We start from the raw sequence: 26,060 nt of genomic DNA, 5'->3' as shown, positions 1-26,060 counted from the left end.
TTCATCTCAAGTTAGCGCGCAATATATAGACTTAGGCCATTGCTCAATTGCCATTGCACGTTCAGCGTAGAGTTGTTGTTTCAATGGGGGCGCTTGTTTTGTTTGCTGCATTCCTGTTAGCTGCTACAGCAGTTCATGTCGCCGGTCAGGAAGGTAGGTTTTTAACCTGAAGTTCATTGATCGTGGCCATATGTATATATGTTGATATTTTCATCACGGACTAAGATAGCCGGTTTTTTATCGATATTTCATCTCTTTTCAATCAGGTTTTCTAAGCATCGACTGTGGGCTGGACGCCGCACTCAGCGGCCGCCTGAACACGGACACACAGATCACCTACGTCTCCGACGGTCCGTACGTCGACGGCGGGGAGAACCACGAGATTGGCGACGTGAGAAGCGCTGGCGACTACACCGACCTGCGAACGCTGAGGAGCTTCCCGTCCGGCCTGCGGAACTGCTACACTCTCCCCACCGTGAGCGGTGCCAAATACCTTGTCCGGACCCAGGTCTTTTACGGGAACTATGACGGCAAGAACGACTCGTCGTCGGTGCAGTTCGAGCTGTACCTGGGGACCAACTTCTGGGACAAGGTCGAGAACGTGAGCTACTGGCCGTCCGAGGCGGTGTTCGTCGCGTGGGCTAGCTGGGTGCCGGTATGCCTGATCAACACCGGCAACGGCGCACCATTCGTCAACACGGTGGAACTGAGGCAGCTCGGGCCCTCGCTTTACCCGGACGTCAACACTGACCAGTTCATGTGCTTGTGCACGTATGACAGAAGAAATTTGGGGGCGACCAGTTTTACCAGGTATGTTTCCAGTTTATACTGAATTGTGGTATCAATTTCTTCTTCTTGTTTTTTTTTCGAAATGGGGAGTGAAACCCCGGCTTCTGCATCATGATGATGCACACGGCCTTTTATTAAACAAAATGTGTGAGTACAAAGTTTAAAACATCTCAGGCATCGCCAAGCGTTGATACAAAAATCAACCAGCGAAAGAAAACAAATAAAAACAGACTACGCCTCATTGTATCCGCCTATTGTGTCGCCAGCCAGCCTGGCACAAGATATCCTGAGCGACCATCTGGAGCCGTGTGCATCCAGTACCCATAGCATCCCGCTGTTCCTCTGGTGTCAGAAGAGCCCACAACTGGACCCAATGTGACACCATATGGATAACCTGCAAAAAATGAAAAGAAGGTTTCTTGTTAAAAATAATATCATTCCTCACCCTCCATATAGACCAGCATAAGGCAGAAACCCCAATACGGATAAAAGTCTTAGATAGTCTATCTACTCCATTTAACCAATTACCAAACATATTCGTAATATTGGTTGGAGGAGGAAGATCAAAGGTAAAATTAATCGTACGCCATAGTATTTTAGCTAAAGGGCAAGTGATAAACAAGTGTTCAACAGTTTCCTGCTCTCCACAGAAAACACATTTTGTACACCCGTTCCAACGTCTTTTAGCTAAATTATCTTTAGTAAGCAGCACTTTATTACTCAAGAACCACATAAAAAAATTTATCTTAAGGGGGATTTTAACTTTCCATAGGTATTTTCTCAAATAAGGTGTATGGTCATTCATAAGATCCTCATACATAGATTTCACTGTAAATAGACCATTTGTTGTCAAATTCCACACAAATTTATCATTCACATCAGATAAAGTAATCCTCATAAGCTTTCGGCATAACTGTAACCATATAGTCCATTTGTTTCTCACCAACAACCTTCTAAAACTGATATTTAGAGGTGTTTGGGCTAACACATGAGCTACCGTTACATTTTTGTGATGCAAAAATATTATATAAGGAAGGGTATTGTTGGGCTAGTGAAGTTTTCCCCATCCAAACATCTTCCCAAAAACGAGTATTAACTCCATTTCCTATTTTGAAAGAGCCTCTTGTAAAAAAATCATCCTTAACCCCCATCAACCCCTTCCAAAAAGGGGAGTCTGTGGGTTTAGCTTTTACCTCAGATAGGGTTTTTTGTCTTAAGTATTTATTATGTAGCAATTCTTGCCACACCCCTTCCTCATTTATAAGTTTATCAAGCCACTTACTCAATAAACATCTATTTTTGAGTTCAAGGACCTCAATACCTAGACCCCCTTGATCCTTGGGTCGGCGGACAATATTCCACTTTGTAAGTCTATATTTTCTTTTATTCTCCTCAGATTGCCAAAAGAATCTTGATCTATAGAAATCCAATCTTTTCCTTACCCCAATAGGTATCTCTAGGAAAGATAACATGAACATCGGTAAGCTTGTTAAAACTGAGTTGATAAGAACAAGTCTATCACCATATGATAGTAATTTGCCTTTCCAGCAACCCAGTTTGGTTTCAAACCGGGTCTCCACTGGGTACCAATCAGAATTTCGAAGCTTTCTATAATGTATAGGTATACCTAAATATTTAAAAGGCAATGCACCGACATCACATCCAAATATCTGTTTATACCGCTCACCCTCATCCTTAGCCTTTCCAAAACAAAAAATTTCGCTCTTATGAAAATTAATTTTGAGGCCAGAAAGTTCTTCAAAGAGACATAAAATTAGTTTCATATTCACAGCTTTCTGGAGGTCATGTTCCAAGAAAAGGATAGTATCATCGGCATATTGTAAAATAGAGATTCCCCCCTCAACAAGATGAGGAATAAGACCCCCTACTTGATTATCATTTTTTGCTCTCTCAATTATGATAGCCAACATATCCACCACAATATTAAAAAGGATAGGAGATAAGGGATCACCCTGTCTCAAACCCTTTCTTGTCTGGAAATAATGACCAATATCATCATTTACCTTTACCCCGACACTTCCCCCTTGGACATATTGTTGGATCATCTTACACCATTCTGAGTCAAAACCTTTCATTCTCAAAGTCTATTGTAAAAAGGACCATTTCACTTTATCATACGCTTTTTCAAAGTCAATTTTAAATAGAACCCCATCCAGCTTCTTGTGGTGTAACTCATGAATAGTCTCATGAAGAATGACCACCCCCTCTAAGATATTCCTCCCCGGCATAAAGGCTGATTGTGTAGGTTTGATAATTCTTGGGGCAATCCCAGTTATACGATTAGTGCCTGCTTTAGTAAATATTTTGAAACACACATTCAATAAACATATTGGTCTATATTGTTGTATTTGCACCGCATCCTCTTTCTTTGGTAATAAAGTAATGACACCAAAATTCAGTTTGTACAGAGGCAAATCCCCATTACTGAACTGATTAAAGAGCGCCATCAAATCATCCTTTATTACAACCCAGAAAAACTGATAAAACTCTGCCGGGAAACCATCAGGCCCCGGAGCTTTATTACGTTCTATCTGAAAAAGTGCCTCATGAACCTCTTCCTCAGAAAAAGGAGCAGTCAAGATCTCATTCTCAACAGTCGATATCTGAGGAATGTCCTGCACCTCCTCCTCTATCAAAGAGATATTGCTTGGACCCGGAGCACCAAATAATTTCTTATAGAATTCTGTAATATAGACCTTCAAATTATCTTCACCAACAATCGTACCTTCCTGTTGTTCTAATTGAAAAATTTTCTTCTTCCGATGTTTTCCATTTGCAATCAAATGGAAATATCTCGTATTACTCCCCCCTTCTTGAATATGTTTAACTTTAGCTCTTTGCGCCCATTTAGACTCTTTGTCTCTTCTTAACTTATTAATTTTATCATTTGCATCTTTAAGGGTATCTTTCTCCACCCTCGACAAGATATTTGTTTCAGCTTTGACGTCCAGAGAATCAATAATCCCCAAAAGCCTATCCTTTTCTTTCTTATATTGACCACTTTGATTTTTTGCCCAACCTTTAAGAAATCTTCTAATATGTCTTAATTTATTCAGCCATACATCCATCGGATTCAAACCGACTAAAACGGAATTCCATTCTTCCTTATTCATATCAAAAAAACCTTCTTGTCGCAACCAATGCAACTCGAAGGAAAATCTTGGCTTATTCCCCAAATGTGCCTTCACCCCTGAATCTATAAGTATAGGTGTATGATCAGAATCCGCCCTTGTCAATGCCCGCACAGTGACTAAGGGGAACTTCTGTTCCCAAGAAATGGATGCCAGCACCCTATCTAACTTCTCATAAGTTGGTACTTCGCGACGACTCGCCCACGTAAATTGTCTCCCCGATAGAGCAATTTCACATAAATTCAAATGTTCAATAATAGCGTTAAAAACAAAAGGCCATCTTGCTTTGAAATTATCATTATTTTTTTCTTCTCTCTTTCGAATAATATTGAAATCACCACCTACCAACATAGGTAATGTTTCATCTTCACAAATTCTAACTAGTTCCGCTAAGAACTCAGCTTTATGTGCGTCTTGGGCAGCCCCATAGACTGGCACTAGAATCCATTCGAAGCCATCCCTTTTACACTTAATATGCAGTTTTACACAAAAATCACCAGTGGTAACTTTGAGGACCTCCAATGTATCCGAATTAACACCAACTAAAATACCTCCAGAGCGTCCATGGGGAGGTAAACAGAACCAAGAGTAACTATATCCCGCAGCAAGTTGATTTAAAAAAAGGAATAGAGAAATTAGATCTTCCAGTCTCCAATAAGGCTACAAAATCTAATTTGTGATCCCTAATCGCCTCTTTTACAAACAAATGTTTTGCGGTATCCCCAAATCCTCCAGGATTCCAATTCATACCTTTTAAATTCTGCATCATGAAAATTGTTTCTTAATTCTTCTTCTAGTACTCTTACGAATATTATTAGAATCATAGGTTTTTCTCACCCTAGTCTTTTTAACTTTAACAACTGAGTTTAGATGTTCCAAATTATCATCTAAATCCAGTGGGATGCCATCATCCTCAATCAAATCCTCACAAAGGGTAGAAACTTTAGACATGACAAGTGTCGAAGGATCATCCTCCCTACTCACATATTCATCAACATTTTTATGCAACATTGTTAAAATACGTTCCTCTTCCAACAATTTAATACCCTTAATAGATTTCACTATCTCCCCTTCGGATTTACCTAGAGATATGCCCAACCGTTCCGCCTTATGAATAATTTCATTATCAGGTATGTTAACAATAGAAAATTTAGGAGGTACAGACATACCTGCACAAGAAGAAGCATCCCTCATCTGTGCATTCCTCATAGCCTTCTCCATTTGAGTCATATCTACACCAAGCTGGCCACCCAGTCTAGCGCTAGTCCTCGCCTCCAAAGAAGACTTAGGAATCCCCCCAAACGCAATAACCTCCTCCTCAGTAGGACGATCTGTTAAAGTAACAGAAGGGATCTCCATTATAGATAAACCTCCATTGGAACGTTCATGTAAAGCAGATGCATCATTATTATATAACGACTTACCCTTAGACATTAGAGATGAGACAACTCCCACCGGTTTTCGAATGCCCATAGAGGGGGAATCCCCATTTCTCGCTATTGAGTTCTTATCTGAATAAGAGCCATTATCACGTTTCAAAGAGCTAAACAAACCCGGCTCCAAAAACCCATCTACATTTGAATAAGCAATATCAGCATTTGGAAGTTCAACAAAAAAATCATCATCAAATTGCTGAATAATTCCCAAATTCATGCCATTTTTATTACCCAAAAATTCATTAGAGTTCATACCGTTGACCACACCATGGCAGTGCACAGCCGATCCAGGGTGGCAGCCCATCATTGGCTGCAGGACCTGTGAGACCGGCGTGGACACCACCGGTCTGCCAGCCTCTTTATGGCGGATCTTCTGCGGAGAGAGCTGCACCGCCGCAACCGGTGACCTCCCCTCCCGCGGCGCAGACAATCCGACAGATTCCTTGCCTCCGCACGCACTCACTGTCGGAACAGCAGCGACGTCAGCCCGACTGTCTCCCGCCTGGGACGACGTGACGGGCGCCCAGCCTCTCTGATTGGCCGACAGTAGGGATTCGGCAGCGCACATCATCTCCCCATTGGCTGCATGTGGCGCCAGCTCAGCAGCAGATAACATCTGCCCAATAGCAGGTGACTGGCTGCTGACTATCAAACCTGCGCGCACAGATCCCGAGGCAGCTGCAGTTTCCAGTGAATCTGGAGGGGATAGATTAATCTCCATTGTGCCAACACGAACAGCCTCAACAATGCCACATTGTTCTTGCATGCCCGCCACACCATTGTGTGTAGTTGACCCATCATGGTCATTCTCTTTTGATGCTGCCTCCTTATCATTTCCTCTATGATCCATGCCCATATCATGTGCATCCCCATTCTTCCCACCTCCCTGGTTCTCCCCATTCTCTCCATCAACATCATTGTTTGCATCCTCCATATTCACCTCCTGATTCTTGTCCTCAATTTCCACTTCAAAACGCAATTTATAAAATCCCCTCCTGATAAACATGTCACTGTCTGCAGGAATAAGCCGATGATCAAGACATCCAATCTTGGTTCTAAGCACTTTATTTTTACGAGTATAGGCCATATCCACGTCCAGAGTCTTCCCAAATAAAGTTCCTACTCCCCACAAAGCTAGATAATCCGATCTTATATCAGAAGGCAAACCAGAAACACGAACCCACACCTCTGGAAGCATGTAAAGGGGCTCCTCCACGGAAGACCAGGAATCAAAAGCTAGACAAGACTCTCTGTCAGTACAGATATAAGTGCCAAAGTTTTTCAATCTCTGGACCTCAAGCTTACTAGGGAGCTTAACCCTATAGATATTCTCCTTGAGATGAAAGACCTCCCAAGTAAACTTCTCAGATGGTACAATTTTCTTGAGCTGTTCAATAATCTCTGGAATAGTCATGGCATCCCCCTCTACAGTCACCTTCGCCAACTTTGGATTCTCTGCTTTCGCTTTAAAGACACCAAAGGCAAGTTCGAAGAACATGAGCGCCTCATTAGCATATCCATGTAAGATTGCATTCGGTTTGGGGGCATTCAGTAGGTGACAAGCTGAAGTGACATGATGTATAGACTCACAGATATCACAGTAAGGAGTAGGGCAATCATCAATATAATGTCCAGGCTTCTTACAGCGAAAACAACCGGCTTTATCCTCTTTCTTCTTCTTCGCAGCACCTTGACTTTCGGCTTCCATATCATTTGCTGTCATATCAGCAGCATCTGGTATCACCTGAGCCTCACCCTTTTGCTGTTGTCCTTCAAGGTTTGGCACCGCAACCGGTACCCCCACCCTCTGTCCATCATCAGTAACCGGATCAGGAACCTGCGCAACATTCGCCACGGGAGCCTGTACTATATGAGCTTCATTTGTCTTAGTAGCTGCTGTAACAGCCGCCACCACCGCCTGTACTGTCTGCTGTAAGAGGTCGGCATCGATCCCACCCCGTACAACGCCATCCATCTCCTGCCCCCTATTCCGATTCACAAAAGCACCAGAACGGCTAGGGTTCCAACGTTGCTGATTTCCTCCATAACGGTTACTGTTTGCAGTAAAATTACCTCCCCGCTGAAAAACACCATTAGAACCACCCCACGAACTGTTGAAATCATGACCTGCGGTGCCACTAGACTCTCCCTGAGCAAAATTTCGATTCCCACCACCACCAGTATAGGCATTACCTTGGTACGGACGCCCCCCGCCAAAGCCGGCATTGCCACGGCTAGGCCCTTGACTATGACGACCTCGCGGGACAAAGCCTCCACGGCCATTGCTGTATCCGCCCCGGCCACCACCATAGCCATTGCGCGCCATTCCGTAGTCGCCACGGCCGGCGGCATGGCCATAGTCTTGACCGCCCCCATTGCCGTAGTCACCACGACCAGCACCATTGCCATAGTCACCACGGCCCTGCCCATTGCCGTAATCACCACGGCCAGGACCAGCTCCTCCGCGACCAGGATTGAAGCCGCCCCGTCCTTGCTGGAATCCTCCCCTGCCACCATCTCCACTCATCGCGATCTCGACTCGGCGTCGCCGAACAACCAGAGCCGCCGCGTCGCACTTTTTCCAGGCTAGACCTAGAAACTTGCGGAAAGCGAATCCCGCGAGATCAGTTCCGACCCTGGCACGCGATGGCCCCTGATGCCCTACCGATCGATCGACAGGCAATCTCTGTCGTGGTCGAGATGGACCAGGAGGAATCGGAAGAAAATTGGCACCAACCCGCAACCCGGCTTGGCCCAAAGCCCTGAAATTTGAATCTTCCTTCGATCTCAGATCACAGGCATTTGCTACGGACGCCGGCGACCAACGTCGCCGACAAACCGTCGTCCAACCTTCCAAGCTCTCATCAACGAAAACCGAAGGCTCAATCACCGGCATAGTTAGCTTGCCAACCGAAACGGATCGATTGCCCTTAAGCAGAGGTGGAGACAGATCCATACCTTCGGGTTGAGCGAAGAAAATCGCAGCTCTGGCTGCCATGCGTTGCTCATCGCGTCTCTGCAGTCTCTTCCGATGACGCCGGGACAGCTCTTGCGTGCCCTCAACGAGGTCCGCGTTCGCTGCCGGCGACGGTGGTTGGCATAGATAGGAAGCCGACCTATCCCCAACACCGTCAGAAGAACCTGAAAAATCGTCAGAACCCTCGTCTCCGTCATCTTCTCCGTCTTCTTCGCAGTCCTCCCCTGTCCGCAGTGCCCAGAAGCGGCTCCCGAGAAGCCTCTCCGGTGAGCGGACAGCCCTTCCCGCCGGCGGAACCAACGCCGGCGACGAGATGGCCAGATCGCCTTCCGAGTCCCCCGCTCGGTCTCCAACGGTCATGACCACATGCATGCAGATAGGGGTTACTTTACCTTATTGTGGCCTCAACCAAGTGCCTTACTCTGAAGACGTCTAGTGCCCTTTCTTCTTCTTGTTATAATATAGAAGATGGCTTCTTTCCCCCGCTGTGTGTGCAATAGAAAAGTGTGTCCTGGACTCCTGGTATTAAGGTGGTCGCCGGGCTCTGCTTAACTTCCTACCAGCATTTTTTTAAGAACCCGCAGGAGATCTTCGTGTTTTATATTAAGCTTGAGGGGAAAACCACCACGAATTCGGTTACAAGAGGGCCACCGTCATGGGTATCACCACGATAGTTAGGCCTCGGTCGATGAAAGAAAACCTAGCTGTCTCTGAGCTGCCCACATCTACACTGGACCCACGAGTTCCATTCATCGACGATTGAGTCTATAACCCTAACTGCAGTAGATCGCTGGCCGCTGAAGACACGTTCATTGCATTCAAGCCACAAGGAGCGAAGGATGAGCATGACGAGCGAGTTGGCGTCCTTCCTCCGCGCCGTCGACATCGAGTTGACAGCGGCCGGCCACCACTCCTTGAGCTCGCAATCCGGGAGAGGCAGCTGCATGTGAACTCTGAGGATGACGTCAGACCAAACCTGGACCGCAAAGGGGCAGAGGAGGGACAGGTGATCGAGCGTCTCGTCCACAGTGGTGCAAAGTTAGCACACCGCATTGGCGGGCAGGCCGTGCCTGAGCAACCGGTCCGCTGTCCAACATCTCCGTCGCAGGGCAAGCTAGGCATGTCGACGGAACTTTATCGGGGCGAACGAGTGCCACACATGCGTCGCCCCCGGCAGCGCCGTCGACCCTTCGAAAAGAAGTTGGTACGCTGACCTAGAAGAGAAGGCTCCATCCACCGACCACTTCCAACGAAAACCGTTGCCTCCACCAACTAGCACTCTAGCCACCGCATCCCACAGCCGGAAGAACTGGACGGTGGCGTCAACGGACAGCGGCCCGGCAATGTCCAGGACCCATGCGTGGGCAAGGAGGCCTTCTTGCACCGTCCGACGCCTGATGAAGCGCGGCCTGACGAGTGCGACAACGGCCGGCTCCACGGCATGCGTCGTTAACCCTTCGATCCACGGGTCCGACCAAAAACGAATGGCGGCGCCAGAGCCCACGGTGACCGAAACGAACGTATCGAATAGAGCGACGGAATCCGTTCCGGGGCAGGATTTAGACTAGCCCAAGGGCGCTCATCATCCGTTCTCAGAAGCCACATCCACTTGGTGCGCAGCGACGTTGAGTAGCTTGAGGTTGTGCAGCCCGAGCCCACCCAGCCGCTTCGGCTGGCAGACCAGGTTCCATGCCACCATGCACATCCCTCCCGAGCACTTGTCACTGCCAGCCCACAGGAAAGCCCTCCTCAGTTTGACCACCGCTTTGAGGAACTAGGGGTCAAGGTCCAATGCCATGAGGTGATACACCACTGAGGACGTTAGGATGAACTGCACGTAAGCCACTCTACCCTCCTTGGACATCAAGCACGCCTTCCAATGGGCAAGCTTGCCAGCAAGGTTATCAAGGATGGCCTGCAGGTCCCTCTTGTGGAGCTTAGAAAGCGACAAAGGGCATGCCGAGGTAGGTGCATGGTAGCTCTTTGATTGGGCAAGCAAGGGAAGGAGCCGCTGCAGCCAATGTGTCTTAAGGGCAGCGGATCGGCGCCGTAGAGCTCTTGGCGAAGTTGACATGTAGTCCGGACGCCCCACCGAAGCATTCCAAGATGGTGCGAAGGGTGTTGAGCTCGCTAGGATCTGGCTTGGCGAAAACGACGACATCGTCCGCGTAGAGGGAGACGCGATGTTTGATGCCGAGGCCGGTCAGATTGGCAAGGACGCCAGCACTTTCCGCCACCCGAAACATGCCAGCGAGAACGTCCATGGCGAGGAAGAATAGAAGTGGGGAGAGGGGGTCCCCTTGCCTGAGCCCTCTTCCGTGGACGAAGGCAGGGCCAGCGTGTCCATTGAACAGCACCTTGGTCGACGCGGTCCGTCGCAGGAGAGCGACCCACCTAATCCACCTGTGGCCAAACCCCTGCTGATGGAGAAAAATTAGCAGTAAGGACCAAGAGACGTTTTCAAAGGCCTTTGTCGCGTCAAGCTTCAGCAGTAGCGCTAGCACCCGTGCACGGTGGAGGGCAACAGCGGCTTGCCGAACCAGCAGAAAGTTGTCCTAGATGGACCTGCCCCTGATGAAGGCGCTCTGGTTGGCGTGGACCAACTCGGGTATCAATGGCGCCAACCTCCTGGCCATGACTTTGGCGAGCAGCTTCGTGAAGTAGTGCACCAAACTAATGGGTTGAAAGTCCTTCATCTCGCCGGCTTCGTCTTTCTTTGGGATGAGCGCAATGAAGGTATTGTTGAGGCCACCAAAGAACTGCTCACGGCCACAGAAAATCACGCGCAACGCGGCAAGCACGTCTTCCTTGAAGACGCCCCAGCAAACGTGGAAGAAGTCCCAGGAAAACCCATCAGGCCCCGGGGATTTGCGGGTCGGCATGTCCTTGACAGCGGCCCACACCTCGTCCTCGCTGAACTGGGCCTCGAGCCTAGAAAGGTCCACGCGCGGCATCTGCAGAGCGTCCAGGTTTATGTCGCAGGTGCAGGGCTGCGCTGTTCCGAGGAGCTGGACGAAAACGTCCGAGGTTACCTCCTCGAGGCCACCTTGACTTGTGACAACCGAGCCACCAGATTTAAGAGAGGAGATGTAGTTCCTCCTTGTCCTTTTTGCGGCGTGCATCTGGAAGAATTGGGCATTGGCATCACCTTCCTTGACGCCAGCCACTCTAGCACTCTGGCGGGCAGGGCCGGTCCTGAGCTTTCGAGGATCCGGGGCGAAACTAAAATTTGGGCCCCTTCATATAATTTTGTTTTACATATTCATGTATAAAATGCTACCGATAGACTTAAAGAGTACCGATACCAATCTATCTATACCTAATAATAAAGGGAGAAGCGTTTCCGCGGTTTCGTCAGTTTGGTCCGTTCCGCTAAGTTGGTTTCGTCCGTCGCTGTGTACCTTGGCCCCGCGTAGAATCTGCATCGGTTGCGTGGCTCACGGCTGAGTCCAAGTCGATTACGTATGCAGCTTGTTTGTTCGTAACCTATAGAGACCATGCACTTTGGGACGGCCGAGCAAAGAGTCATCGCGTCCTCCTAATCTCGAGTCGGTTTGGTCTCCAGGCTTCGCACGAAAAAGGGTCCAGCCCAATCGATCGACAGATTTTCGTCTGGTCTCCTGGCCTGGCACGGAAAAGAGTCCACCTCGATGGACCTACTTTTGCCCTATGGCAACAATTCCGAGATCTCAAATCGGGGAAGACGGAAGGGGAGCTCTTCCCGTCAACACGCGCCCCACCTCGCTCAACAACATGGCACCAGAGGTGGACAGTCCGCTCGCTCGAACCGGAGGAAGCAAGCGCTGACCAGTTTCGCTCGTGGTTCACCTGCTCGCACTCGATGTCGCCTCAGGTTCTGGAGACGCGGGGACACGGTGAACCAAGCATGGTTGTGGAGCGCGCGGAGATCATCGACGGGTGATATGACCATGTAGCCAAGATAGGCCTCGGGCCACCCCTTGGTGACGACGACAATTATAAGTTCGATGCTCGTGTTGTGGCGGCGGCAGGAGTAAACCCCGCACGGAGTCGTCCGTGCACTATCGTGGAGTTTGCCGGCAGGCAGCCACTCGTAGCACAGGTGAAGTGATTCGGGGCTCCGGGCCTGGACGGGGGCATACGCGGGGACGCAGAACGCATCGACGCGGAACGCCGGGACGAGCTAGCGGCGCCTCCTGTGACCAGTGTTCGATGGCCAGGGGGCAGTCGAGGAGCACAAGCTCATGTCCGAGGGGCACATACGGCCCTCCAGGTACTATTTTTGGTTAGCCTGAAGCCTGGATTCCTACAAGCTCAAGCCGTATGAAACTATGCTGAATTAAAGATACCAGACAGTAAACTCGTGGCTGAGTTTGGAGGGAGAAGCCTACATCGAATTTATGGTTCCCTGACGTACTCTACTTAGTTCTCAACTGTATTCATCAGAGAACAAGCCTGGTGGGAATCCAAGGAGAGAAGCAGGGGGAGGGGGAGGGCAACTCCCCTGCTGTTGCATGACCATGGACGGGCCTGCTGCAGGCCAATCTCAGGGTGGTCGAGCCGATGGCTGCTGGTCGAGGCGGGAGATGAAGAAGCGTTTTATGGGATGGCGCTGGCCTGGTGAGGAGCTGATCTATGGCCGGATAGCCCTGGCGATCCAACAATGGCCGCCGCTGTTGTTGTTTTATCTTCCTGCCTTTGAGGTTGGATGCCAGTGTCGAAGCCGGTGCTCGTCGTGAGCCAAACGCGTCAGAACACAGAGCTCGTTGAGCATAAGAACAAGATGGTGTGGAAGCTGGACACGACGGATGGCGTCCCGAGCCGTACATCATGCTGTCAAGACTGTATTCCCCTGCCTGCCGCAATCAAAATAATCATGAAGACGTACGAGAGTGAGGTCACACTTAGCGCCAAGTGATTCCATCACATGAAGGATGCTACCCCGGTTCGGCCGCGAGCCACCAACTACTGGTTGTACGAGTTTTTTTTTTCTCTTCCTTTTTTTTTTCGAAATGGGATTACCCCGGCCTCTGCATCGGTTGATGCACACAGCCCTTTATTAATAGAATACGCAAAAAGTTTACAATTCAAGGATCATCGAAATTTGCTACAAAGATCAACCATCGAAAAAAGAGGGAAAATCTAAGCGAGCTAGGCATGCTGCAATCTTCTAGTAGGCCGCCAAGTAGCCTGGTAGAAAATATCCTGGGCAACCATTCGAAGGCGGTTGCATCCAGAAACCATGCACTCCCGCTGATCCTCCGGGAGTAGGAAACGCCAGAGCTGAATCCAGTGTACCATAGTGTGGATAACCTGCAAGAAATTAGTAGAATCTTTTCTGTTAAAAATAATATCATTTCTGCAATTCCATATTGACCAACATAAAGCGGAAACCCCAATACGAATCCTAGCTTTATCAGTTTTGTCAGTTCCATTAAGCCAATTCCCAAACATGTTTGTGATATTGGTAGGAGGTGGAATATTATATGCAGCAAAAACCACTCGCCAGATAAGCTTAGCAAAAGGGCAGGAAATAAACAGGTGTTCAACTGATTCCTCCTTGTCACAGAAAGAACACTTGGTATTTCCATTCCAATTTCGCTTTGCTAGATTATCGCGAGTCAAAAGGACCTTCTTGCTAAGGAACCACATGAAAATTTTAATTTTGAGTGGGATTTTAATTTTCCAAAGGTATTTACGAAGATATCTGGTCTGTCCATTTATCATATCACCATACATAGATTTAACAGTAAATTTCCCAGATTGAGTTAGCCCCCAAACAAACCTATCTTGTTCTTCATTTAAATTTATCTCCATTAATCTTTGGCACAGGTGTACCCATTGATCCCATTTATCACCAATAAGTCTTCTCCGAAAACCAATATTTAACGGAGTTGAACTCATAACATTTGCTACTGTATCACGTTTACGATGAACTATGTTGTATAATTGAGGATATTGTGATGCAAGAGTCTGATCACCCAGCCATTTGTCTTCCCAAAACCGCACACCCTCTCCAGATCCAATCTCAAATTTTCCTCTACTAAAGAAATCCCCTTTAACTTTCATTAGTCCTTTCCAGAAAGGTGAATCAGTAGGTTTACTTTCAACTTCCGCCAAGGTTTTCTGCGAGAGATACTTGTTTTTTAAAATCTGTTGCCACAAGCCCTCTTCGGAAAGTAGTTTGAATAACCATTTACTAAGTAGGCAAGAATTTTTAATTTCCAGAACTTCAATGCCAAGACCACCTTGGTCTTTAGGCCTGCAAATCATGCTCCACTTAGTTAGCCTGTATTTCTTTTTGTTTTCCTCACATTGCCAAAAAAAGCGTGATCGGAAAAAGTCTAATCTCTTTCTTACCCCTTTAGGTAAATCAAAGAAAGATAACATAAACATTGGTAAACTAGTGAGCACCGAATTAATCAATACAAGGCGATCCCCATATGATAATAATTTGCCCGCCCAACACCCAAGTTTTCTTTCAAATCTACTTTCCACTGTATTCCATTCAGAGTTTTTTAATTTTCTATGATGAATTGGGATACCCAAATATCTGAAGGGCAAAGATCCTGATTCACAACCAAATAGTTGATTGCATTGATGAGATCAGTTGATTGTAGTACATGTTTATTCTTTTCGGGGTGAATTACGCATGAAATTTATACTACTTGAACACTTCCGGGATGATAATCAATTCTGCTTTTATAATTTAGTTTCGTCTAGAGCATATAATTTGAATTAATTTTTCTCCCCGGATGCAAAATCAGGAAAAACGAGATGGGTAGAACATACTCTCTCTCTTCGTAATATAAGAGGTTCTAGGTATTTTAAAGTGAATAGGATACACATCATAGTGAGTAAATCTACATACTAAAAGTAAATTATATACATACCAAAATAGCGGAAATTCAAAATAGTGGGAGCATATGCACCCATGTTCCGAAACACCACTCCCCCAAAATAGATGAATCTGTAAAAAGCTAAAACATCTTATATTAGTGAACGGAGGGATTACATTGCAACCAAATATAACTGCAATCACGCAGTATCAGAGATAAGTCAGTTATCACATTTAGTTTGTAAAAGGAATTTACTGAATATAAATTATATGTTGAACTGCATCTAAATTCTATTTTTTTAGGTGATCTCGTATACTGCATTTTGTTAGAATACTAAAATTCTTCCTTGGCACATGAAGTAACAAAAATATTGTTGAAAAAACCCATCACCAAGCAATGGTAGATCATATTTCTATACCAAGTCAAAGAGATGTCACTTCTCGTAAAAATGATGTGTGTCGCTTAACTTTTAAAAGTGGCGCATGTCCATCACTATATCTCATAGTTAAACCGTAGCAACGCACGGGCAAATTTACTAGTATTCATATAACAATCGTATTGTATACACATCGTATACAAAAAATTTCTCGTTTTATTCCTAGATGATGGAATCAATATCAATCTGCATAGGTGATGAAATTAAATACGTGCTCATGATCACTCACATTGTTATCATCCGCGTTATGTTAGCGTTGTCTTCATCCCCGGCAAGAACTAGTGCCATCTCGTCTGGATTTTCCGAAGTGCTCGTGTTACTCTTCAAATATTTGTCAATAGATCCCCTATGTGATTCCAGCAACTTCTTTTTTTTCCTCTCTCAACCTCCTTTTGTCACAACCGGACAAAGGCTTTTTAGGCGACATAAGCAGACTAACAATAAGGAAAACAAGTTGTAACTGAAATTAGGGCATATAGACTACCTCCAGGAGAACATCAGGAATTCAAGATCAAATCACTATACCTGCTGTGATCAATTCTATAAGGTGCGTTTCAGATTATCAGATCTCCTGCCGGCGGACGGCGGCTGTTGTGGGCGACTTGGCTGGACGCCCAGGCGAAGTAATTAGCGACGAGGAGTCGCAGATTTGGAGGCATCGACAGAGGCCGAGGCGTGATTTTCGTCTTGATCAGGAGCGCAGGGTATACTTAAACGTATTCCGTCGGGGCACAGGACGATCGATATGTGCAGTTCCTCTACGTACTCAAAAGAGAAAACCCAGCCTTAGCTTTCCTTTGCTGGGAAACAAAACGCAATGGCCAATAGGCCTAGTCTAGTAGTATAGAACATATGCCTGGGAGGGGCCCCAAATTTTCTTGGGCCCAGGGCGGCCGCCCCTCCCGCCCCCCTTGGGCCGGGCCTGCTGGCGGGCAATGGTTCGCTCGAGCGAGGCAAGATCAAGTACCCTCCGCTTGAGACTGCACCGCAGCTCCACCTCCGGAGCAGAGATGATGCGGCGATGTGCAACTCTTGGACGACATCGAGATGCAAGATGACCTCATGAGCCATGAGGAGTTGATCCTTGATGCTGCCCACTTGTTGCTGGCTCCACTGTTGCAAGGCACGGCCCACCATTCGAAGCTTGAAGCAAAACTTGCACGTAGGTTCGGTCGACGCAGCTTGATCCTGCCAAGCGGCCTTGACAACATCCAAGAATCCATCCAACTTAGTCCAAAACGGCTCAAAGCGAAAACGCCTCTTGGCGCGCACACACATGGCCGTCGACAAGAGGAGCGGGCAATGATCCGACAGAGAAGAGGATAGGGCATGCAGCGAGGAATCCGGGAATAGATCGTCCCAGTCCACCGAGAGAAACCAACAATCCAACCGCACCATTGTCGGATGTTCGCACTCATTGCTCCACGTATAGCGCCTCCCGATGAGGTGTGCCTCCTTGAGCTCAAGATCATTGATCATATGGCGGAAGCAACCCATCTCGCGTTTGTTGATGTTCGCATTGTTTTTATCCCTCGCGTCTGTGATAAGATTGAAATCGCCGGCGAGAGCCCATGGACCGTGGAGGGATAAACGCAGAGCCCTCAGCTCGTCCAGGAAATCTGGCTCGAGATCATCCACGGAGGGCCCATATACCACGGTTAGCCACCACAGAGGCGCGTCATTGCCACGGGCCGCAAGGCAGACCGAGACAGAGTACGTACATGACCGGTGATCCACGACATCCACATCTTCCGAGACCCAAGCAACGATCACACCTCCAGCAGAACCAACTGCGGGCAGGAAGGCAAACCCATCGAAGCGAGGGCCAAAGGTCTCGGCGACGATATAGCAATCAAGCACCTCTAACTTGGATTCAGAGACACATACAACCGAGGCCGCGGCATTCTCCACGACGCCCCTAACGACTAGCCTATGCGCAGGGTTGTTTAGGCCCCGCGTGTTCCACACAGCGATGCGAATACGTTGAGCATCCATGAGGAAAGACCTACAGGTAGACAACCGGCGCAACCAGCTCATGTTGTCGCGGCCACCTCGCAAGCCTCAGCACTCCCCGGAGCAATGGCCAGCATGGTAGGAGGGACTATGAGGTTTTCTAGCCTGGTCCTTGTTGGTTACCACATGCTTGGATCCGGCTCTTCATCATTTTTACATCTCAATCGTTGCTTAGATGGCCTAGTGATTAGAGCGATGTTTTCTTCCATTCATTCCCCTGCCTCTCCCCTCGTCGCCTTTTCTCCTCCTACACCCCTCTTTTTTTGGGTGAGAACTGGTGACCCTTCCAGTCCTTTTCATGCCCTATTCAGAGCCTAAGAGAGGGGGAGACTCACCCTAAGCTCTCTCCTCCGTGCTAAAGGCTCTATGGAGCGTAGCTACTGTTCCATGTCGTAACACACACCACAGTGTGGCTACTAGCATCGATGACTCTGAGAAAATCGCGAAGAGCCTACGATAGTCGTCCGAGAGAGGATGCCCTCCAAGTCACGTATCCAGCCAAAACAGGGTACCCTTTCCATTACCTATAAAGAAGGAGATCCCTAGGTAGATCTCATGTTTGATATCGTGGAGGGATCTACAAAACTGAGATCCGTCGCGATGTTCACAAACCAAAAGAGAGCAGCCCCACAGATATTTGGCCGTAATAAGTCGTAGGGATAGGCCTCCCTCGTCTTCGAGAATGCGCCACATTCATTTTAGCATCAGCAGAGATGCCACGATGTCTATGTCCCAAGATCCTTTGGGAGCGCATTAGCTCATTTTAGACAATGTGATATTTCCAGCAGCCATTAGTAACCTACTAGAAGAAGCGTGACAACTCTTTATCAAAGGCAACATACGAACTCTCCGGCGGAACATGTAGCCTCATTATATATTTTTTTTTATAAAGGATGCTTTATTACTTTAGGAAGCAATTACATCTAGCTTCTGCATAATCAGGATGCACACAGCTGTTTTGTTGTCTCGAGTCAAAAAAGATATATAAAGAAAAACTAGGGGAGATACGTATCGGAACGATGAATCATATGACGCCTAAGGTGTAGGTGGGGCTTCTATCCGTAGACTATGCTACCACCCATGTAGGAAAAGAGTATCCCTCGCCGTAGCCTCCAACCATGTACAAACCTCCATAAATAGGTCTCGATTCTCCACTAGCTGAAGAGGTAACCACGAACGGAGAATACTTGTACATCTGTAGATGACCTGCAACAAAGAACAATTTTTTTCATTAAAGATCTTGTCATTTCTACATAGCCAAAGCGTCCAGATAACTGCTAGCGCCCCCACCCTAAAAAGCAGCTAAAACCTTGAATTGATACCATGAAGCTAATTGCCAAAGACATTGGCGAGACTAGTCGGAGGATACAGGCTAGACGCTACTTGGATGACTGACCATATAGATCTCGCGAACTGGCACTGGAAGAATAAATGTTTGATGGTTTCATCCCGATGACAAAAAAACACACCGTGTAATTCTGTTCTAATTCCGCTTAACAAGATTGTCTTTGGTGAGAATAACCCCGCGATGAAGATACCATCCAAAAAAATTAAATTTCAATGGTATCTTCATCTTCCAAATATTCTTATTGTTATCAACTGGTAAATCAGAAAGAAGGATCGTATTGTAAAAATATTTTACGGAAAAAGTACCATCTACATGAAGATTCCATCTAAATTCATCTGGCTCCGGCGATAAATGAATATCTCCGAGCCGGTGAATTAGGTTATTCCATGCCACAAGTCTTTGTCCAAGTAAAACCCGTCTGAACGTCACATTCGGAGGTGAGTTAGCCATTACAGTGGCAATGGTATCACCTTGGCGACGAGTAATCATATACAAAGCAGGATACTGTTCACTTAAGGGTGCATTGTCTAGCCAAGTATCTTCCCAGAACCGTATATGTGCTCCATTCTTAATCGAGAAAGTACCATGGCGAAAAAAGACATTTTTTGTCGCCATAAGACCAGCCCAGAAGTGTGAATCCCCAGGTTTCCAAACCACATGGGATAATGTCTTCGAGCCGACATACTTTCTCCGAAGAATAGTTTGCCAAATCCCATCCTCGGTAAGTAGCTTAAACAGCCATTTACCCATTAGAGCTGAATTCTTGACCTCCAGGTCATGAACTCCAAGCCCTCCTTGATCTTTGGGACTTCAAACTATACTTCATTTAACCAGTCGATATTTCTTTTTCTCGTTGTCCCCTTGCCAAAAGAATCTGGATCGATAATAATCGAGTTTATGCAGAATTCCTTTCGGTAGAATGAAGAATGATAACATATACAGTACCATATTTGTTAGTACCGAATTAATGAGTACCAATCTTCCTCCCAGGGACAACAATTTACCTTTCCAACTACTTAGACTTTTTTGTAATCTTTCTTCCACTAATTTCCATTCCGCGATTGTAATTCTCCGATAATGAAGCGGAATACCCAAATAACGAATAGGAAATTGGCCTTGCCCACAACCAAACAATTCTGTATACAAAGCCATATCATTTTGGGCATCACCAAAACAGAACAATTCACTTTTATGGAAATTGATTTTCAATCCCGACAACTGCTCAAAAGCCACCAAAATCAATTTCAGGTTTTGAGCTTTTTCAAGATCATGATCCATAAACAGAATTATGTCGTCGGCCTATTGAAGGATAGATAACCCACCATCAACCAGATGTGGAATCACACCTTCAATCTGGCCATCAGACTTGGCCCGTTCTATGAGTATAGCCAACATATCCGCTACAATGTTAAACAACATCGGTGATAACGGATCCCCTTGGCGTAACCCTTTTCGTGGTTGGAAATAGTGGTTGGTGTCATCATTAACCCGGATTGCTACACTACCTCCATACACAAAATCATTTATTAGAGCACGCCACTCTGGAGAAAATCCTTTCATCCCGAGCGTCTGCTGTAGGAAAGACCACTTTACTTTATCATATGCCTTTTCAAAATCTAGTTTTAAAATAACCCCATTTAATTTCTTAGAGTGCATCTCAAGTACCGTCTCATGCAAAACCGCCACTGCATCAAGGATGTTCCTTCCTTGCATAAAGGCTATCTGTGATGGCTGAACAACATGATCCGCTACCGTATTAAGTCTAATGGTGGCCACTTTCGTGAAAATCTTGAAACTTACATTTAAGAGGCAAATAGGTCTATACTGTTGAATCCTTTCTGCCTCATTAACTTTCGGTAGCAAGATTATTTCACCAAAATTTAAACGAAATAATTCTAGTTGTCCAATATGTAAAGCACTGAACAAATCTAGAAGGTCTAATTTAAACGTATCCCAGAAAGTTTGATAAAACTCTGCTGGAAAACCATCTGGACCCGGTGCTTTGTTGCATTCCATTTGGAAAATTGTCTTATGAACCTCTTCCTCAGTATAAGGTGCGGTTAGTAGACCATTTTCTTCCATATAAACTTGGGGTGTATCGTCTGTTAAGTCCTCATTAAGAGAGAAGGTACTTTCCTCCGGAGGACCAAACAAACCGTTGTAATAATTAGTAATGTAGGATTTGAGTTGCACATAGCCTTCAATCATCCCTTCATCTTGAATAAGAGAGTGAATACGTTTTTTCCGATGTCTCCCATTGGCTAAGCTATGGAAATATCGCGTATTTGAATCTCCTTCCAATATGAATTGAACTTTGGATCGTTGATACCATTTGAGTTCCTCCTCGCGAAGTAGACTCACCATCTGCGCATTGGATCGATTTTTAAGTTCAATCTCTTGTGTAGACAATGGTCTAACCTCCGCAACAGCCTCAAGCTCATCAATCACATTTGATAAGCGAGCCTTTTCTTTTTTAAGGATACCAGCCGTGGGCAGCCCAACCAGAGATATGTTTGTGCATTGTCCGCATCTTATTATTCCATCTCAAAATTGAAGTGTTGCCCCCGACCGATCTCTCCCAAACACTCTTAACCATCTCATAAAATCCATCTTGATGTAGCCAGCCAAGTTCAAATTTGAACGGCCGTTCACAAACAGGGCGGGGATTCCCAGTAGTTAGGAGGATGGGGGCATGGTCAGACAGTTTTTCAATACGTTCTAGTGCACGGACTGACACCATAGGGTATTTATTTTCCCATTCGGTATTCATCAACACGCGATCTAGTTTCTCGTATGTGGGTTCAGGCAAGCTGTTGGCCCAAGTAAACTGCTGGCCGGACATAAACACCTCTCTTAAATCAAGGCTATCAATGACAGCGTTGAACAAGAAAGGCCAATGTCCATTGGAACGGCCTTTACTTTTCTCGTGAGCAAATCTCAGCAAATTAAAATCTCCTCCGATTAAAATCAGATAAGGATTATCTTTTGTAAGATTTACCAACTCACGTAAAAAGTTAGCCTTAAAAGCATCTTGGGCGGCACCATACACAGCAACCAGACTCCACGTGAAACCATCTGCTTTATTCTGAATGTCGAGCTTAATGTGATGCTCTGCATCAGAACTAGCTAAGACAGTCATGGCCGGTGTCTATGCGGATGCCAAGTAAAATGCCCCCGGACCTGCCACGAGGTGGGCAAGAAAACCACTGAAAGTTAATTCCGCCTGACAATCGATCGAGAAAACTTTGTGACAAATTTCGCCTACGCGTCTCCGATATAGCAATAAAATCTAAATCATAATCTCTACAACCATCGGCAATGTGAGAATGCTTAGCCAAGTCACGAAGACCTCTGCTATTCCGAAACATGCCATTCATAGAGAAACTATTTTAGATTTAGTGTTCTTGCCATATCTATGAGATTTCTTTCCAGCCGACGATCGAGAACCACGTTCGGAAGCTTGAAGATCAGAACTAAGCTCCGCGTGTTCTAAATCGACTTCTGAAATATTGCCAATAATAGCCGAGAGAAGCTGATCATCTAGGATATCATCCTCTTCTTCATCGTCTACTATTGTAGTCTCATTATATGGGTATAGGGTAGAAATACAGAGTCAATGAGAACAGCTTGTTGCCTTTCCTGGTAAACCTGCCACGCCAAGGCTCAGCTTTCTACCCGCAACATCGGGCATCTCTGATCTCCATCATCGTTGTGCCGTGCCTGTTTTTTTCGATAAAGGGAATATATTAATATCTAAATATATCAATTACATCCAGCCTATGCAACAACGCAACACCATAATAGCAGTACGAATGCACACAGCTAAAAAGATAAAATAAAACTAAGAAATAAAAGTCCCCCGCTATAGTATCGTTGTGCATGTTAGCTCCACCTTGCTGATTATACTATCCTAGCAAGCCAAGAACTTCATGTTCATCTTCTCGATCTCCAGTAAGTGGCTGTCGCTGAGTCGATCCTCTCCAGAAGCGAGCCATGTTGCTCATCCTCGTCTTCCCAACCTTCTCTTGGAGTCACTCAAGCTTTCTTGACATGCCCACAGAGCTCGTGTCAACTTTGCACCAGCTCGTTTATTCCATGCATGGTACGTTACTGCATTGTCGAGGACCGTACCATCATCGTGAAGCTAGGATTCCATTCAGTTCCACACCAGAGTCTTACAGGTGTACCCTCGCTTCTCCTACGCATGTTCCCAAATGCCCCTGTGCCATCTAGCACTACCCCGCCGACTGTTGTCGACTCCTCATAAGCCTCTCCGTCAGCCACTCTCTGGCTTCCCCTTCACCTATGTTCCGCTTCCAACCTCGGTGTTACACACGTTCGTTGTAGAGCTCGGCCATCTGTACGTACCCATTGTACGGCTTTAAATGGGCATGGCGAACCCGCCTTGGCTCCATCTCCAACTTGGATCTCATGGAGCGCGGCGAGCGCACTTGATGTCCTCCATATAGAGGGGACGGTGGTCTCGGAGGCACACTTGGCTGTCGCAGAGGTGTAGAACCGTGGCCAAGAAAGGGTATTTTTTTCTTTTTATCCGAAATGGGAAACATAGCTCGGGTCTCTGCATCAATCTATGTAGTACACACAGACTTCTTTATTGAAGAGTTTAAGATATTCAAAGTCTACATCATCTGGTGGATCCAGGGAAGCGCATGGCTGCCGCAAGCTGAAGCAGCGGCCAAGCAGCGCGCTCGATGGAGCCGGCCGCAATGGCTAATGGGTAGAGACTCACATCGAGAGATGTTCATTCAGCACACTATGGCTACGAGCGGGCGTCGCACTAGCACGGTGGACATGATAGAGTGCTATGATAATAACTCTTCTTAATTACTTCATCTGTTTCATATTAGCAGTGCCGGCTCTAGGATTTGGATGGCCCCAGGGCGAACTTTATAAATGGGTCTAATTTAGGTTGCGTGCATGCTAGATGAGTCTAAAAAAAAAATTTCTACCTTTACCTATATGCATTGTGCCAGAAATAATGGGCCCCCGTTTTGGTTGGGCCCCAGACCATCGCACTTCTTGCCCTGGACCAGAGCCGGCCCTGCATATTAGTTGTTACATGTTTGGATATATCTATTTAAAAATATGTGTAGATACATCTAAATCAACAACAACTAATATAAAATGGATGAAGTAATATTCAAAGGTTGAATTTCTAGAGTCAAGATACTTTGTGAAACCTGAAACATCTGATGTACAGTTGGAGTCCAAATGTTAGTACAACGAACTCAGCTTGAGTGGCGTAGTGAAGCAAAGGCATTAAGGAAAAGTCACCATTCTAAGCCTTTCGTTTTGGATCTGGTGTACCTTATTGATTCAAATTTGTAGCTAATTTTTTGAAGTGTTCAGAGAAATTTGAAAAAAAAAATCAGTAGAATGGAAATGTTTTGTTGCACATTCTTGAAAAGTTGCACTTCATCTAGATGAGTAGAATGTGAGTAAATAGATTTTACGGATTGAAACATAAAAGGCTATTTATTCACAAACCCCTTATTCAAATGGATTGCAAATTCTTAGAATATACAACGAAACATTTCTGATTTTTTCCAAAAAAAAATTTGAACACTTACTAATTTTTAGCTATAAATATAGGTCAATTTGATAAGTCCGGTCTGAAATGAATGACATAGGATGGTAAATTTGCCTCAGTTTTTTTTTTCAAACGGAGGCAAAAGTTTTGCCTCGTTTATTAATTAAGAAAAGAGTGCCCGGTTTTTAGGAGAAAATCGGACGAAATTTGCCTCACTCAAAATAGGTCCCTCTGAAACATGTATGTGAAACTTCTGTGGGAATGTTTGCACGTATATCTTGAAGCATAATGGATGGTAGAGATAGTAATTAGCAGTCAGGTATTTTTATGATGGTGTTGTCTAAATATGTACAAATTTTCTTTGTTCGTTCTAATATACTACCTCTGGCCATAAATAGATGCCAAAAATTTGTCTAAATTTGAATGTATCTAGCCACGATTTAGTGTATAGATACATCCGAATTTAGACAAATTTTTGGCATCTATTTATGGACGGAGGGAGTATATGTCTTTTTAGAAATCTATAAGTAGACGTATATTTTTAAAACTGAGCTAATAGTATTCTGATGTAATAAGATGGTATACTTCTATTTATTTATATTCTAATGAATGATGGATTGTCATTTTTACACACAGGTTTCCCAATGATCGATACGACCGATTCTGGTGGTCGGTGAGCACCAGTTCATCATGGGCGTACCTTTCAACCCAAAATACTATCGCCCAGCAAGATCAAGCACTACAGGAATCGACGTAGACGCCGACGGCCGGCTGCCCTCGGCGTAGCCACGCCTGGCCCTCGGCGTAGGCTACGCCGACGGCAGCCCTCGGCATAGCCCCTCGGCGTCTAGGTCCCTCGGCACCTGTCATCGTGCCGTCGGCGTAGGGCCGGCGGTCGGCGTATGCCGCCTATACCGACGGTGCGACTTCCCCTCGGCGTAGCTGCCCTCGGCGTTTGGCCACGGCCGGCCGTCTCCGTTAACGGTGCTCCGTCAGACGCCGACGGTAATCCCCTCGGCATAGCCCAGCCATCAGCGCGCCGTGGGGGCGACGTGGCGCATCGCCTGGCTGCCACGTACGGAGTCTATGCCGACGGCCCGGCCCTCGGCGTCTGCATGGCGCATGCAGCCAGGCCTCCTCGCGGGTGGGCGACGTGGCGCGTCGTGGCGCCGCCAGCTGTGCCTCTACGCCGAGGGCAACCCCCTCGGCATATACTTGATCCATGCAGCCAGGCCGTGGACACGCGGCAGAGCCTGGGCGCGTCGGGCTACGCCGAGGGCAACCCCCTCGGCATAGACCTGACCATATGGCCCTATGTCAGGGTCTATGCCGACGGCCTTACCCTCGGCATAGGGCCTGCCATTTTTTTTTTGTTTTCCAGTTCCAGTTCCAGTGCAATCCAGTTCCAGTTCCAGTTCATATAATCCACCAAATTCACATAAATATCATATAATCGACCAAATTCATCCAAAATCGACCAAATTCGTCATAATTCACGTAAATAGCATGAAATCCACATAGTAGCATACAAATACATCCA

The 26,060-nt window shown here is 46.3% G+C and overlaps 1 protein-coding gene across 1 annotated transcript; it reads left to right on the top strand.

Moving 5' to 3' along the window:
- Positions 1-25,956, top strand: LOC127300782 (probable LRR receptor-like serine/threonine-protein kinase At4g29180). Its single transcript, XM_051330958.2, has 3 exons — positions 1-153; positions 267-810; positions 25,157-25,956. Exons 1-3 carry the CDS (start codon positions 84-86, stop codon positions 25,275-25,277), a joined length of 735 nt encoding a protein of 244 aa, XP_051186918.1. The 5' UTR covers positions 1-83; the 3' UTR covers positions 25,278-25,956.
- Positions 25,957-26,060: the final 104 nt, after the last annotated feature.

The sequence above is a fragment of the Lolium perenne genome, chromosome 5 (genome assembly GCF_019359855.2).
Source record: "Lolium perenne isolate Kyuss_39 chromosome 5, Kyuss_2.0, whole genome shotgun sequence".
NCBI classification, from domain to species: domain Eukaryota; kingdom Viridiplantae; phylum Streptophyta; class Magnoliopsida; order Poales; family Poaceae; genus Lolium; species Lolium perenne.
The sequence above is the reverse complement of the archived record's forward strand: the minus strand, read 5'-3'. Positions and strand labels throughout refer to the sequence as shown.